The 14,926-nt window shown below is 39.9% G+C and overlaps 1 protein-coding gene across 5 annotated transcripts in view; it reads right to left on the minus strand.

The window, feature by feature from the left end:
* The window catches only part of clip3 (CAP-GLY domain containing linker protein 3), a 140,308-nt gene that overhangs the window by 113,490 nt on the left and 11,892 nt on the right, over window positions 1-14,926 (minus strand). For all 5 annotated transcript variants that reach the window (XM_042332804.1, XM_042332803.1, XM_007896823.2 and 2 more), the window contains exons 2-5: window positions 11,382-11,531; window positions 8,358-8,497; window positions 6,498-6,591; window positions 542-703 (exon numbers count right to left, since the gene is read on the minus strand). In XM_042332804.1, the coding sequence (XP_042188738.1) occupies window positions 542-703; window positions 6,498-6,591; window positions 8,358-8,497; window positions 11,382-11,517 (532 nt within the window). In that variant the 5' untranslated portion in view covers window positions 11,518-11,531. The remainder of the gene's footprint in view (window positions 1-541; window positions 704-6,497; window positions 6,592-8,357; window positions 8,498-11,381; window positions 11,532-14,926) is intronic.

Below are 14,926 nucleotides of genomic sequence, written 5' to 3' on the forward strand. Positions count from 1 at the left end.
AAGAGCCCTCTTCGCATGATCAAGTATTCCTTGCCCCCTTATTCACCACATGATCAGGTGACGTTCTTTCAACTCTTAGCCCTCCCTCCCTGCAAGCTGACTCTCCAATGCAGACCTGGTGTGTGCTGCATTGTTGGAGACACCGTACTTTCAGATGAGCCATTAAACTGACATCCTGTCTGCCTGTTCAGGAAGATGTTAAACATTCAGTCGTACTATTTCTTTCGCTCAGTGTCCTGGCCAACAATCTCCCAGTTAAAATTGGTCATTCACATCATGGCTGTTTTGGGGATACTGAAATTGGCTGCCACATTCGCTTATAAAATACAGCCATTACACTTTACCGAAAGATTCCTGAAGTGCTTTGAGACATCCTCCAGATGTGAAAGGAGCTATACACCAAATGCAAATAAAATGCGAATAAAAGTCAAATCAAGATCTGCGTCTTTGCCACCCTACTGCATACAAGGTATTGTTTCTTTGCCTGAAAGAAAGAGGAAATTGGAACCTTTTGGGGGGAGAAAAGAGGTACTGTACTTACCTCCAGGCTTAGCACCTTTCAGAACAACTCTGATCAATTCAGGGACATCAAAGTAAGCTGCGTAGTGCAAGGCATTCATGTTTGTCCAGCAGCTACGGAGAGTCACATCAGCTCCCATGTCTATGAGCTGAGCAGCAAACTTGGCTGCAATCTCGGCATCTCCTGCAAATAGAGATGAACATTTTAGAACAAGCATTCTTGAGTAGTACGACACAGTGGAAGTGACAAGCTGAGTGCTACGTGACACAAAATACACCATTAATTTGTTTTGCCTGTTGTTTAACATTAAGCAGAAATTGTTCGTTCAGTTCAGTTGATCTTTGCAATATTGTGCCACTAGCTTTGAAACGCATTTAGAAGTTTTTCTCTTAAATGGCAATTATCTAACTCTTGAATGAACATCAAGGCTTTATGCACTAGTTCCCCAATAGTCTAGAGGCTCAAAATAGAGCTCAGAATAACATGAAGCTATAATATCTAAGAAGTTGCAGGTTTAATTCCTAATCTGTGCTGAACCAGCTAATCTCAAAATCTGTTGTAATCCAGGGATCGAATATTTCACTTGCTGTACGTTTCATGACATACAGTTGCTCCCCTGAAGGTCTAGTGGGTAAAAGCACACACAAGCAAACACTAAGCCATACAGTCTGGAAGATATTGGTGTGAATCACGGTCTAAGGCGAACAATTTCATTGGGGAACAATTTAACAATTTCTCAGTGACTTCAGCAAGTTCATAGTTGAACACCAGGGGAACCCATTCCACACTACAGCTGCACTTCTCTGTAAAGTTCTGTAGCAGCTACTGAAAATCACAGTGTCATGTGCAGTTTTAACAATCTGCTTTGCAGTCACCAGAGCTGGATGCAGTGCTCTAGATACAATCTCACCATCTGGGGACCTCAACTCAAGTGATTTAGCAATACAGCCCAGTGACCTGTTCACCTTATTTATTGCTGCCTAATACATTGGTCACTTACAGCTAACAGAACAGGTGCTTGTAATACTACAATATAACTGGTCCAAGCACTCAAAGGTCTGATGCATTACTTACGCTAACTTGTTTTCCTTGCAAAGCTGGCTACACTGAAAGAGAAGAACCTGCAGGTTAACTTTCCTATTTTTTTCTGCACAACACATTTTCACACAAGAAGTGACAGACATAGATATTGTCTATCTCCACACATGAAGAGAATTAGTGGAATTCCCAGTTTATTCCAAGTAATATATAAATAGAAACTAATTGTGTGCATCAAAAGCTTTTTTTAAACATGTATATTGTGTTTGGACTTCTTTAATACTGCTCCATTACTTCATACACCACCAGGAGAGTACCATATCAACCTGCCTGCTCCACCCATTTCAGCCTGTTCCACGTACCCCGCTCAACCCACCCCACCATCTGCGGTCAGGCTTTCAGCCTCTCTTCCCCCACCCTCTGGAACTTCATCCCAGCCCCTTCGCCCCCTCACTTACCTCCTTCAAGTCCCGTCACAAGACCCTCCTCTTCGACCGTGCCTTTGGTCACCCTCCTACCTCTATCCTTCCTGAATTATACCTAGTACATTATTTTGAAAGGCACCAATGCACATTTAATTTTTAGTTAATGGGGTAAAATTGCCTTTCCCCATTTTGGGCTATCCTTACTTTTTCAAATATTGTGGGAATCTTGTAAGCATCTTTACTGTTTTTTGAACGAACAGCTGGGGTCTTATTTATGCAAAGGCAGAATATGATGCATTTGCAGTTGATGGCGAATATTCATACTTGGTAAGCCAATTAGGTCAACATCTATAACCTTCAGTGGTGCTATTTAATTGCATTATAGTACGATATTCAGTGTTGCTAAGCAAATAATTCAATAATCGTAGGTCAATATCACCACAGTACTTCCCTGTTCAAGGAGCAGGCTATGTGTGGACACATAACACTTAATAGATACTTACCCACAGAATTCACATTTTTTTTTAAAAAGGCCTAAAATTAATGTCTTATTTATATGATTTGATGGTAGCTATTTCCAACCGCCTTTACTGATCACACCAAAACAGAATTTTAAAAAAATGTATACAGTGTTATCAAAATTTATTGTTGACTGTTCATTTTTCCTCCCCCCCCCCTCTCTCCTCCTACTTAGGTAACATCCCTATATGTCAGTGTGCCATCATTGGAATTGGTTTATAAAGAATGAGTTCTATTTCAAAAACGGGATGCATATGTTTGGTGCCTGCAAACACTTGGATTGTTGGGGTGTGTTGTAATAATAATCCTTGCATTTGATATAGCGCCTTATCATGTCTTTGAGACATCTCAAAGTATACTATAAAGTAAATTCACCATATATTTTGTGGGCGAAACATGGCAGCCAATTGCACACAGCTGTGTCCCACAAACGGCCCACAAAATATACAGTGATCCCGATTAACAGTATATTCTGTGGAGCACTTTGAGACGTCTCAAAGACATGTTAAGGCGTTATATCAAATGCAAGGCTTATTACTATGATGAACTCCAGGGAATACAAACCAAGTTTATGCAACCTGATGGATCTGTCAGTACCCCATCCAAGGCCCAAACTAAATGTCAGTACCCCATCCAAGACCCATACTCCAGATGCAGTCTAAACAAGGCGCTGTACAACTGAAGCATCACTTCCTCGCTTTTGTATTCCAATCCCCTTGAGATAAAGGCCAACACTCCATTAGCCTTTCTGATTGTTTTTGCACCTGTGTACGAGCTTTTATCTATCTGTGTACTTGGACTCCTAAATCCCTTTGCTCCACCACAGCTCCTCGTCCTTGCCTGCTAAAGAAATATTCTGATCTGTCCTTCTTGGATTGAAAGTGGTTGACCTCAGACCCACTTCACATGGAAATCCCAGTGATAGACTGTTGGAATGGAACTCTCTCCCTGGAGGGATGCTGCTTACCTAATTCCGGACAATTTAAGGCGCAAGTGGGCAAGAGCCCAGGCTTGGGGTATGAATATGCAATGGGGTAACTGCTGGAGTCTAACCAGCTGAAACTGCATAGCTTGTCATTGATATTGCTTGTCCAGCTACGACCACTCTAACTGTTAGGGCTTTGATGGCTCAGAAGATTCCCCACCCCGAGTGACGAGTCTGCCCTTCCAGGTCCAGCTGATGAGCCATGGTGGCTGAGTGGTCATCAGCAGTGCCCTGGAATACTGCAGACCCGCCCAAATCAGGAACCGGACTATTGAGACCGACACAGAGGGCTGGCTCCATTCTGATATTTCATTGCTAAACCAGTTACCTTGGAGTCAGTTCAGCTTGAAGGAGACCCCATTTAACTCCCCCCTAAATGGAGGATAGGATAGTCTGACAAACGCTGATTTGATTTAACGGAATAAGTTTTGTACAATACCATATATTATCACAAACGTATCTCTTGCATATACATTCTGGATAAATAAAACCAAGATTAATTGTATGTTCTGCATCTCTGTCAGGGTTGTAATCTACATGCTCCCCCTCGGTGACATCATCTGCAGACATGGGGCCAACTTCCACATGTATGCGGATGACACCGTACTCTATCTTTCTGCCTCCACCCTCAACCCCAGGACTACTGCTGTCCTGACAGACTGCCGTCGGACATCAAGTCCTGGATGAAGGCAAATTTCGTACAGTTGAATGTGAACAAGACTGAAGCCCTCCTGATTGGCTCTCGCCAGCGCCTCTGTACCTCAGGCTCTGGCAGCATCAACCTCCATGGTTGCACACAACAACTCACCAGCCAGTCAGGAACCTCGGGGTCTTGTTCAACCCTCAACTGTCTTTTCACCCCCACATTCAAGCCATGACCCGCTCTCCTTCCTTCTTCCCTCACCTCCGTAACATCGCCCAACTCTGCCACTCCATCCTTCAGGCCGCTGAAGCTCTCGTTCATTGCCTTCATCACCTCCAGGCTCGACTATGCAAACGCTCTGCTTGTCGGCCTTCCCAACTCCTCCCTCCACAGACTGCAGATAATCCAGAACTCTGCAGCCGTGTCCTCTCCTGCACCAAACTCTGTGACCCCATCTCCCCCATTCTCACCCGACTCCACTGGCTCCCTATCCTTCAGAGGAACCAGTTCAAGATCCTGGTCCTCAACTACAAAGCCCTCCATGGCCTCGCCCCACCCTACCTCTGCGACATCTTCTCAGCCGGCTCTGGCCGGCTCCACATCCCCCGACCCATCTACCCCACCATTGGTGGGAGAGCCTTCAGCCACTCTGCCCCCAACCTCTGGAATTCCATCCCCCAATCACTCCGCCTCGCCCCCTCCTTTGCCTCCTTCAAGTCCCGTCTCAAGACCCTCCTCTTCGACCGTACCATCGGCCACACCCTTCCCCTCCCTCGCCAACTCCAGCTCGGGTCTGAAATGCTGTACTCTGTCCACCCAGCACCTTGGGACGTCCTCCCGACGTGAAAGGCGCTGTACAAATGTAACCTTGTTGTTGTTGTTGTTAACCTATTGCCAAAAATCAGCCGCGACCAACATTTACTGTTATAATGTTGCCACCAAGTGGTAGAGCCATGTAATTACACTTACATTAACCTTTTTGAGCAAGTTTTACATCCTGGCCTCAATCGACTGGTCTGGGTAACCCACTCATTAATAATAAAAATAATAATCCTTGCATTTGATATAGCGCCTGATCACGATGAAACTTGACAACCAATTGCACACAGCTGTGTTCCACAAACAGTCGCGGACTGAATGACCGTATTTTTTAACAACCGGGATTCTATTTACTGCTCAGTAAACAGAGGCGTTACGCTTTATTCGAAGAATTTCATGGGGTCTGTCCTAAATTTGTCCTTCGCTATCCTGAACCTATTTCCTGAACCGAGCATTTTGCATTACAAATATTTAGAAGCTGTAATCTCTAAATAAGTCGATTCCTCTTTCCTTCATTCTCTTCTCGTCAAATTCTACAATCCCTTCTTTACCCAAAAATATTCATACACGTTTTGCTCCATGTTTAAAATCTGCTGTTGTGATCTTCCCTGGTAACCTATTCCACAAACACATTACCCTTGGTATAAGATGCTCCATCCTGACCTTCTGTAGTGCTAATTAATGCGCTTTGATAAGTTAAACCCTTCATCATAATGAATAATTCACCTGAACCAACAATGTCAATTCCATGCCTTCAGAACCTCTCTCTTGTGTCCTGACTTTGATAAACAACCTTGCATTCCCCTCCTTTTCCTCCCCAATTAGTAATCATTTGTGCAGCATTTCAAGACATGTATTTTACATGAAAGGCACTATTATAAGTGCAAGTTTATTGCTAAAGCATTGAATTGAGCTGGTTCAGATTTACCACAAGCCCTAGATGTCTTTCCTGATCAGCTATGTTTGCTCCATTTAACATAATTCATCATTTTCCACAATAATAATTTTATATGTATCCACACTGAACAAGATCTGCCACCTAATGGTCCATGAATTGATTTTTTTTAAATGTTTATACAGAAGCATTAATTAAATTGCTTAAATATCAGATTTGTTTTAGACAGAATTAGTTGGTCAAGATTGATTTACTAGGCATTTATAAGTCTTGATCAACATATCAAAAGAGGATACGATTGGATAAAAATATCAGAAGCTAATATCTGCCATCTCATCCCCATTGCAATCCTATCTGCTAGTCAAACAGTCAGTCAGTAATAAACCCAGCAAAAGCACACATACCGAGGCTAAAAATGGTGAGGAGGACAAAAAGGTCATAAAGCACAAAAAAGTTTTTAAATATCACAATTCTGTCTCAAAATAAATATTTGAGCAATTGGCTACAGCATTTCACCTCCCAAAAATATACAGTCAATTCTCTTTACAATATATTCTGTGAAGCGCTTTGAGATGTTTCTATGACGTGATAAGGCCCTGTATCAAATGCAAGTATTATTATTATTATTGAGGTACTAATAAGACACAACTTACCAATACCTTGAGCTCCAGCTTTGCAGGCATAGTGCAACAGAGTCATATCGGTAAGACCATCTCGGTCATTTACGTGACATCCTCGGTTCAGAATCTAAAGGAGCAAGAATGAGAATAATGTGCTTACTTCCTTGCTCACATATTCGCATCCATGTATTCAAGACAAATGATCCAGTATCATTGTGAGCACTAAATTAGGATTGTGTTCGATGTGGTTGAATCTTCATTCAGAACGCAATGTAATTTTGTTTTCAAACTATACATTTGAAGGGTACAAGTCATCCTAACGTAACAAAGGCTACAGTTGATATCAGCTCCCGCATCTGGAATTACTTCTGAAATATCTTTAAGAGATGAAGTGACCTTCATAAGTAGTTAGCCACAGAGCTGGATGGTCAAAAGAGAAATACAATCTCTTTGCTCAGATTTACAAACCTTAAATTTGAAATGTCCTGTCATTGGACTCAATTACATTTAAGATCCAAGATAAAAGTAAATACCCAAACTGGGGCTTTATACTCAAGCATGCGGCTGCATTTTACACTTGACAAGAAGAATAATGTCATCCTTTATATCTTATTCAATATATACTTCTGCATGAATCACTGAGCTAGAAACTCGAGCTCGCTGCTGCACGAAAACCAGAGAGCATTTTACAGATTACATTTGCGAAAAGGTTTTTGTCCACCTGTCGCATCTTAAAATACGGACCAAACTTGTATAATAAATGAAAAAAAGGGGAGGTTAAAAGAGCTCCCCAGCCCATTAAAAAAGTCTATGAGCTTTTTTTGTTCTGCTGAGTGTTCTGACACATGCGGAAACCCATCACCAGCTTAAGAGTATCTAAACCAGGCAGAGTTTCATGTATGCAATCACGTCTGGAACTGCACATAAAGATTCCCATGTCTGGAATATAATCCTCAGAGTAAGGCACTCTGCTTACCTGGACACCTTAATTCCAGAGAGTGTTAGGCAAGAGTCAAGATTTGGGGATCCCAGATTTATAATTAAACTTTTACTGCTTAAGCAGAATAGGCAGTGTTAAATAAAATCATACTCCAATTTGTCCGAATTATAAGGAATATGTGTTGCCCTGGAAAATACATCTTTATTAAGGTCATTAAATATACAGATGAAACATCCAATCCATCTGCTTACTGTAGCAATAATATTTTCAATCTCATGGTTTAAACATAACAGCTCAAAGATATCACTTTCATTATTCATTCACATCAGTGTCCTGATAAGATTCATAAAACTTGATATAGTTTCAAATCCCACACTATGAACAAATAAATCATTTGTCAATCAGTTGTCACATGAAATAGAGTTAGAGCTCAAGTGTACCTCAAATATTTTAAGCATATTCTTTCCTTCAAAGGCTCAGCATGAATCATTCAATCATCCCTTGTTCTGGCTGCCTGCCCACCTCCTGTGTGACCAAATGGAAGTCTTGCACAGTTCTAATGCTAGGCTTTCCTAAATGCATTCTGAACTTCAAGGCACTTATTACTGCATCAAACTTCAAGTCTGAAGAATCCAATTGTGAAAACCCAAAATGTACTCCATAATGATTACCTCCCCTTTAATTTCACTCATTATTTGAGAAATATTTAGTGTGAAAAGCCAGCCTTTTAGAAATATTCATCAATTATAGCCTTACAGTTAAAGGTATCTAAAATTTCAATACAAACAAAAGCTTGTGATCAAACTATTTGTCGCCTTGCATTCAACCAAATGAAAGGTATCATCAGAACAAAAGAGATCAGCCACTTCGGCATATCTAAATGTACAATATTAGACTCCTGCTGTGTTTTTTTAAGATGCAAAGTATTTAGGAATCTGGAAGTTTTGCTTTACCTCATTTCCAATCACATCAATCTCCTGCTGGACTTGTGGGACCCATTGCCGTAAAATAGCAAAGAGCTCAGAAATTGTCGATTTGGGATCATGTAGGATTCTCTGGCATGCTGGGTCTTGTGGATCAAAGAAAGAAAAGTCTGGAGATTAAGAACAAAAATCCAAGTGTGAATAGCAGAAATATCACTGCATTGATAAACAAACAGCAGCATTCAATGGCAAGCTCAACAAACAAGGGGAGTGTTGTTAAATAATAACTTCTTTGGGTCAGCAGATTACACATTCAAACTCCACATCAGGAGTTACATTCATAATTGTCTGACACTGTAGTGGAGAACAGTAAAACTCACATAAATCATGTCAGTGGCGATCATAACATTTAATGCGACCTGCGCGAAGTACGAAGTTTCGCCCACAAATACACAGTCACTGCACTTTACAGAGTATCCTGTGAAGCACTTTGAGACGTCTCAACGACATGATAAGGAGCTATATCAAATGCAAGGATCATTATTATTATTCATGTTGTATAGTAAAACGAACAACTTGCAATCCAAACTAACCTGCCTAGAATTGGATGATGCGCAAATAATATTCTCCACTGAGCTGAAAAAACAGCTATTTTGTTTAAAACTGTAGCTATTCCACTGGGATGGATTCCCAACAGTTGAATAACTACAACAATAATAATAAACAGCAATAACAACCCTTCAACACTAAATTTATTTTAAACAACTCAAGAAAATAGGGGCACAATTTGAAAGTTAAAGGCTCTGCTTGATTTGCATTGAAATTTGGATCGATTCACACATTACACTCCTATATGTAAGAAAAAGGTGTTCTGCAACCAGGCGTGCACAGAAGGTTAAAGCTGCATAAAAACAACAACAAGATTCCATTTATAGAGCGCCTTTCACGTCGGGAGGACATCCCAAAGCGCTGAAATAATAATCCTTGAATTTGATATAGCGCTTTTCATGTCGGAAGGACATCCCAAAGCGCTTCACAGAATACACTGTAAAGTGAATTGACTGTATATTTGTGGGCGAACGCGGCCGCCAATTGCGCACAGCAATGTCCCACAAACAGTCGTAGATTGAAAATGACCAATTTATTATTGTTTTTGGTTTTGGAGGGATTATTATTAGGTGTGTGGAGTAAGGAAACTTGCCCAAGGTTTCGCCCTCTGCCTGGAATTGAACTCAGGTCTCTCGCTTGCAAAGCGAGTGCTCTAACCACTGAGCTACAGGACTTCTGTACGAGGGAATAACAAGCAAAATAAAATGGCTTAGCATGGAGTCCGATTCTAATAATTGTAAAACAGATATGCTGCATTTCTGAGTTGGTTGACTGTTCCTAGCTTAGTAAATTGCATCAAAGTCTAACTTTACATAAGGTGTGTGTGTGTGTGTGTAGGTAGAGGTTCTAATGCTGTGTCTTCGGTCCACCAAATTACACCCTGCTTTATAACAGACCAACGCCTTGGGACGTCCTCCCAACGTAATTTTGTATTGTATTGTGCGAAGTAAACCTGCCGTGTTGAGCTGACTGGCTGACTTGCAGAGGGCGAGTCCGCTCTGGAATTGTACTGCGCTTCTGGTAACGACGGATCCAAAGAACACCAACATTCAAAGCTCACTCGCTCCAGCAAGGTGCTTTCTAACAGGATGCCCTGTATTTACATTTTTAAAACAACACAACTTGCATTTATATAGTGCCCCTTACATAGGGTAGAGTCCCAGAGTGCTTGGGAATCTCAGAGTAGCATCCCAAAGCATTTACACTGATGGAGAAGAGGAAGCTGCAATCTGGATGGATAATACTTCGACACACTTGGGGTGCAGCGTAGATTCACTCGGTTAGTTCCTGGGATGAGGGGACTGACCTATGAGGATAGGCTGAATAAACTAGGGCTATATTCTCTGGAGTGCTGAAGAATTAGGGGAGAACTTATTGAAACATATAAGATTCTTAAAGGGCTGATAAAGTAGACACTGAGGGACTGTTTCCCCGGTAGGAGAATCTGTAACCAGGGGTCACAGTCTGAAAATTAAGGGTCAGCCTCTTAGAACAGAGTTGAGGAAACATTTCTTCACTCAGAGGGTAGTGACTTTATGGAATTCACTACCCCAGAAGGCTGTAGATGCTCAGACCTTGAACATCTTCAAGGCTGAGACTGATAGATTTTTAAAAACAGAGGGATTAGGGGATATGGGGACAGGGCAGGTAATTAGAGTTAGGTCAGAAGATCAGCCATGATCTTATTGAATGGCGGGGCAGCTCGAGGGGCCGAATGGCCGACTCCTGTTCCTAATTCTTATGTTCTTATTCTCTATCAGTTCAAATACAAATACTGGACTTTCTTGCACTAAGCCACTCCATGCATAATATAACCTCATAAGGCAAACATGGTGGACCGATTTTTTTCCTTCTTTGCCAGCAGCTAGTTATTTTAAACAACTCTTCAATAAAGATAAACAGTTGAGTTAAAGCATTTGAACTGGCTTTCCTGCCTAGCTCCCCACTCAGACAGTGGTACAGCCAACTGCAAAAAGTATCCTATAATTTCTCTCCCTTAAAGATTTTGATGAAGCGTTTTTTTTTTAAAAAGTGTGAAAATACTGCTTCCATAATTATGAATTTTCAAAACGTTTGCATGGATTAAGCGGACGAGAACTTTCCAGGATGTTCCTGTATCAGTATGGCTCCATTTTTACCTGGAATCTGATCACCTTTGCAACAGGATATTGGTTGCTCTGCTTCATGGAAATAAGACAAAATTACATTTGTATAGCTCCTTTCACGTTGGCAAGAGGTCCCGAGGCATTGGACAGTAATACAATACAGAATCATTGATATCTTCAACAAATTAGGCTAAAGATTGGGCAAAGTATATCGGTGGAGATACCCCTTCCAGGAAAAGCAAATACACCATCAAAAAGAACTGAATTATTTAACAATTAATGAAGTGTTCATGGTCTGCTCTTTCCTAATGTAGGTGGCTGAACTAACTACTGTACTTACCGCAATCTGTAGGCATAGGTGCAGAAGCTACTGGGTAGACAACTGCTCTCTCAGAATCTGAGGATACTGGGCTGTAATTTCTGCACACAGAGCTTCCGTCATGTGAGGATTCGACAAAGGGGTCTTCTTTAGTCATTTCAATGCCAGTTCCTGCAAAAGATAAACAGACTCTTAATATTTTTTTGCTAGCATTTTAATTAATTAAGTTTGGCAAAAAATCTTTCTATTGGATCAGGCTCTTCCCCCCCCTCCACCCTTTTTTCATTTGGCCTGCCATTAATAACAATAATCCTTGTATTTGATATACTGCCTTATCACATCGCTGAGACTTCTCAAAGCTCTTCACAGGATAAAGTGGAGTGACTTTGTATTTTGTGGGCGAAAAGTGGCAGTCAATTACGCACAGCTAAGTCCCAGAAATAATCATGGATTGAGTGACCAATTTTTATTTGAGACTGTTATCACCAGAAAGCAATCTGCCAATCGACTAACAACCAGATTCCTACTTACTGCTATGCTAGATAAACAAGAGGCGTGTGGAGTAAGGAAACTTGCCAAAGGTTTCTCGCATTAAATTAAACAGTTTATTTTACTTCTATTCTCCCCTTAGTGACCTATAGGAGTTTTGAACTTATTTGAAATTCTATGTTTTGAAAGAAAGAAAAGAAAAACTTATGTTTATTGTACACTACCACGTCATTGTTTGAAAGTGCTTTTTAATTAAGTACTGCCAAATGAAGTATGTTTTTTGTTGGTAAATGTGAATGGTGAATGACTAATCATGAAATCTTTCAACTAATAGTGAACCAAAAGTTCAAACTTTTATGATTGCTGACTGTATGGTTAACTTTAGATGTATAGGTCGGGGGAATATTTTTTCTGGTACCAATATTAGCCACCAAACACAAATAACAGTGGAAAGATTCCTCAGCTTTAAATAACCAATTCATTTATTGGCAGACACTGTGAATGGAAACAATTGTTAGGCAAAGGCAAGCTTGACATATGCAAAATAGCTCTAGGCACACATGCGATGATATAAAACCTGTACCAGTTACTACATTTCAAAGGATTTGCTGACACTACAGTATCAGAAGTTGAAGGTATTGACTTAGGTGTTCTTCAACAGATAGAATAGTAAAGATTAGACACAGGATGTATTTCTCTATGTTTCTATGGAATTTACAAAATTAAACTGATGAATCATAAAGAGAGATCAAATATATGGGCAATAGCAAATGTGGATTATTAGTAATCTACATTGCATTTATCTAATGTATGCAAAGATCATAAGACTATCAGGTGAATAGCAAAAGAGTAAACAGTCTGAGTCGATAAATAACTAATAAATAAATATTCAGAACAAGGACTTATTTTCCCCCTTTTACAATATTTTCCAAACGTATTCGGTTCCTCCTTCTGTGAAGGAAATCGTTAAGTTTGTGGTTGACAATTAGCACCAGTATGAAATGAATAAAAGCTTCTTGTTATAGACATGCATCTGATGTTGTAAGGCTATCATTTCCTTAAAAGGATTAAAGCTTCATTCAATTGCTTTCAAAATGATTTAATAAAGCATATCAAGATTATAAAACAATTTTGATAAGAAAGAGAAAAGCCATTCCACTGACTGCTTAGTCTGTAACAAGAGGGCATAATAATGAATGGAGAGATAAGCATTTTTTTTCACATATGAGGTTATTAGAATATTAAACATCTTAATACAAATGGGATGTTGAACCCAGGTCCTGAACCGTATTTGAAAGGGCAGTGGATAAATCCTAAAGAACAAATAAAGAGTAATATGGAGGGAGAGGGAGTTGGCAGCAGGAAGAATGGGCAGGGATACAGTCCAGTCGAGGACTAGCATGGGTCCATCTATGCTATAAATTTTTGATGATTCTAGAAGTGAGAATTGGCTTTTGATTCTCAGTTGAAAATAAATGGAAAATTCTTGGGCATTATTTCCAGGAGAGAATCAAAGGCCAATATCTTAGTTCAAGAATTAGGAAAAGGTAGGTATATATTAACCATCTGTAAATGTTTCAATAGTTATTAAGTTTGCAAGACTTAACATAGATTTTCATCCTTTAAATTGGTTTGTGCAAACTACTGTATATGGACATACTCTTTAATAGTAATAATCATAATCCTTACATTTGATAAAGCATCTTATCACATCTTCGAGATGTCTCAAAGCTAATTGCGCACTGCAGTGTCCCACAAAGTCATGAATTGATTGACAAAATAATACTATTTTTTTAAGGGATTATTACCTCCAGAAAAGCGATCGACTAGGTAAACAGAGGCGTGTGGAGTAAGGAAACTTACCTAACATTTCACTCTGCCGAACCCAGGTCCTCTCGCTTGTGAAGCGAGTGCTCTAACCACTAAGCTCCACAGGAGTCCAGAATAATAAAGACTAACCAAGATCAGATCTTTGGAGATTTAATATTATTATTAAATAAATTGCTAATCTACATTTCCCAATCACAGGACTAGTAAAACCACTTTGGGTTTGTACCACTCATATGCATTTGTCACCCTCTATTCCTAGCTCTCACATTCTTTTACTTGAAGCTTACCTCTGTTCTGCTGTTAAAGATAAGGGACAACTTTGATGGTTGCTTCCATGCTATCCTTCCGGATCAGAGGAAAATTAGTATTTCTTCTTTTCCCTTTGCCCCCAAAGAGATTCAGTTATTTGTTTTTATGGCAGAAAGTGCCAGACAGAGCATTCTATTTTCCCCGATTACAACATTCACACTGAGAAGTATATAGTCATGAAACACAATTGGCGTCACGCAGGACTAGAAAATTGCATGGCCTGTACATATTATACTTTTTTTATGCTTTGCGTGGGTGGAGGGGAGGAAAGAGATGGATTTGTTCGGCAATTTCAGCCCAGCAATACAGTTTTTTTTATAGCGCCATATTTTGCCTGAATCATAAATGACAAAAAAGACAAAAAGCTTCTCGTTTTGTCTCCGGGAATGAATAAGACTAGACGATGAAAACTAGTTATTAGAATTCTATTTCATGGCAATAACAGTGGTAATGTAACATGGAGAGAATGAGCATTATTATGATAACGAGCACAAGCAAGGTCCTTATTTAGCACAATGTCCAATTCCACAATTTCATAAAATCATTGTATACTAACAGCCACACAGCAAGGAAAAACACAAAGATTCATGATAAGGGCAAGCCTTTGGCATCATCACAAACAATACAGTATTCACCTTATTACATCAATTTGGTGCTGAAAATAGCCGTAGAAATCAAACACCATAATATCACAGGAGAAAATGTGAAGTTAACACAAAGACTGAACTATTTTTAAGAAGGACCCTGAGGGGCAGCCAATCATTTTACTAAAATGACCAGTAATTCTATACTAGAGTAATACTAAGTTGTAAATAATAATAATCCTTGTATTTGATATAGCGCCATATCACGTCTTCGAAACGTCTCAAAGCCGTTCACAGAATATTCTATAAAGTGAATTAACTATACATTTTGTGGGCGAAACTCGGTAGCCAATT

The sequence above is a fragment of the Callorhinchus milii genome, unplaced genomic scaffold, assembly GCF_018977255.1.
Source record: "Callorhinchus milii isolate IMCB2004 unplaced genomic scaffold, IMCB_Cmil_1.0 Scaffold3, whole genome shotgun sequence".
NCBI lineage: Eukaryota > Metazoa > Chordata > Chondrichthyes > Chimaeriformes > Callorhinchidae > Callorhinchus > Callorhinchus milii.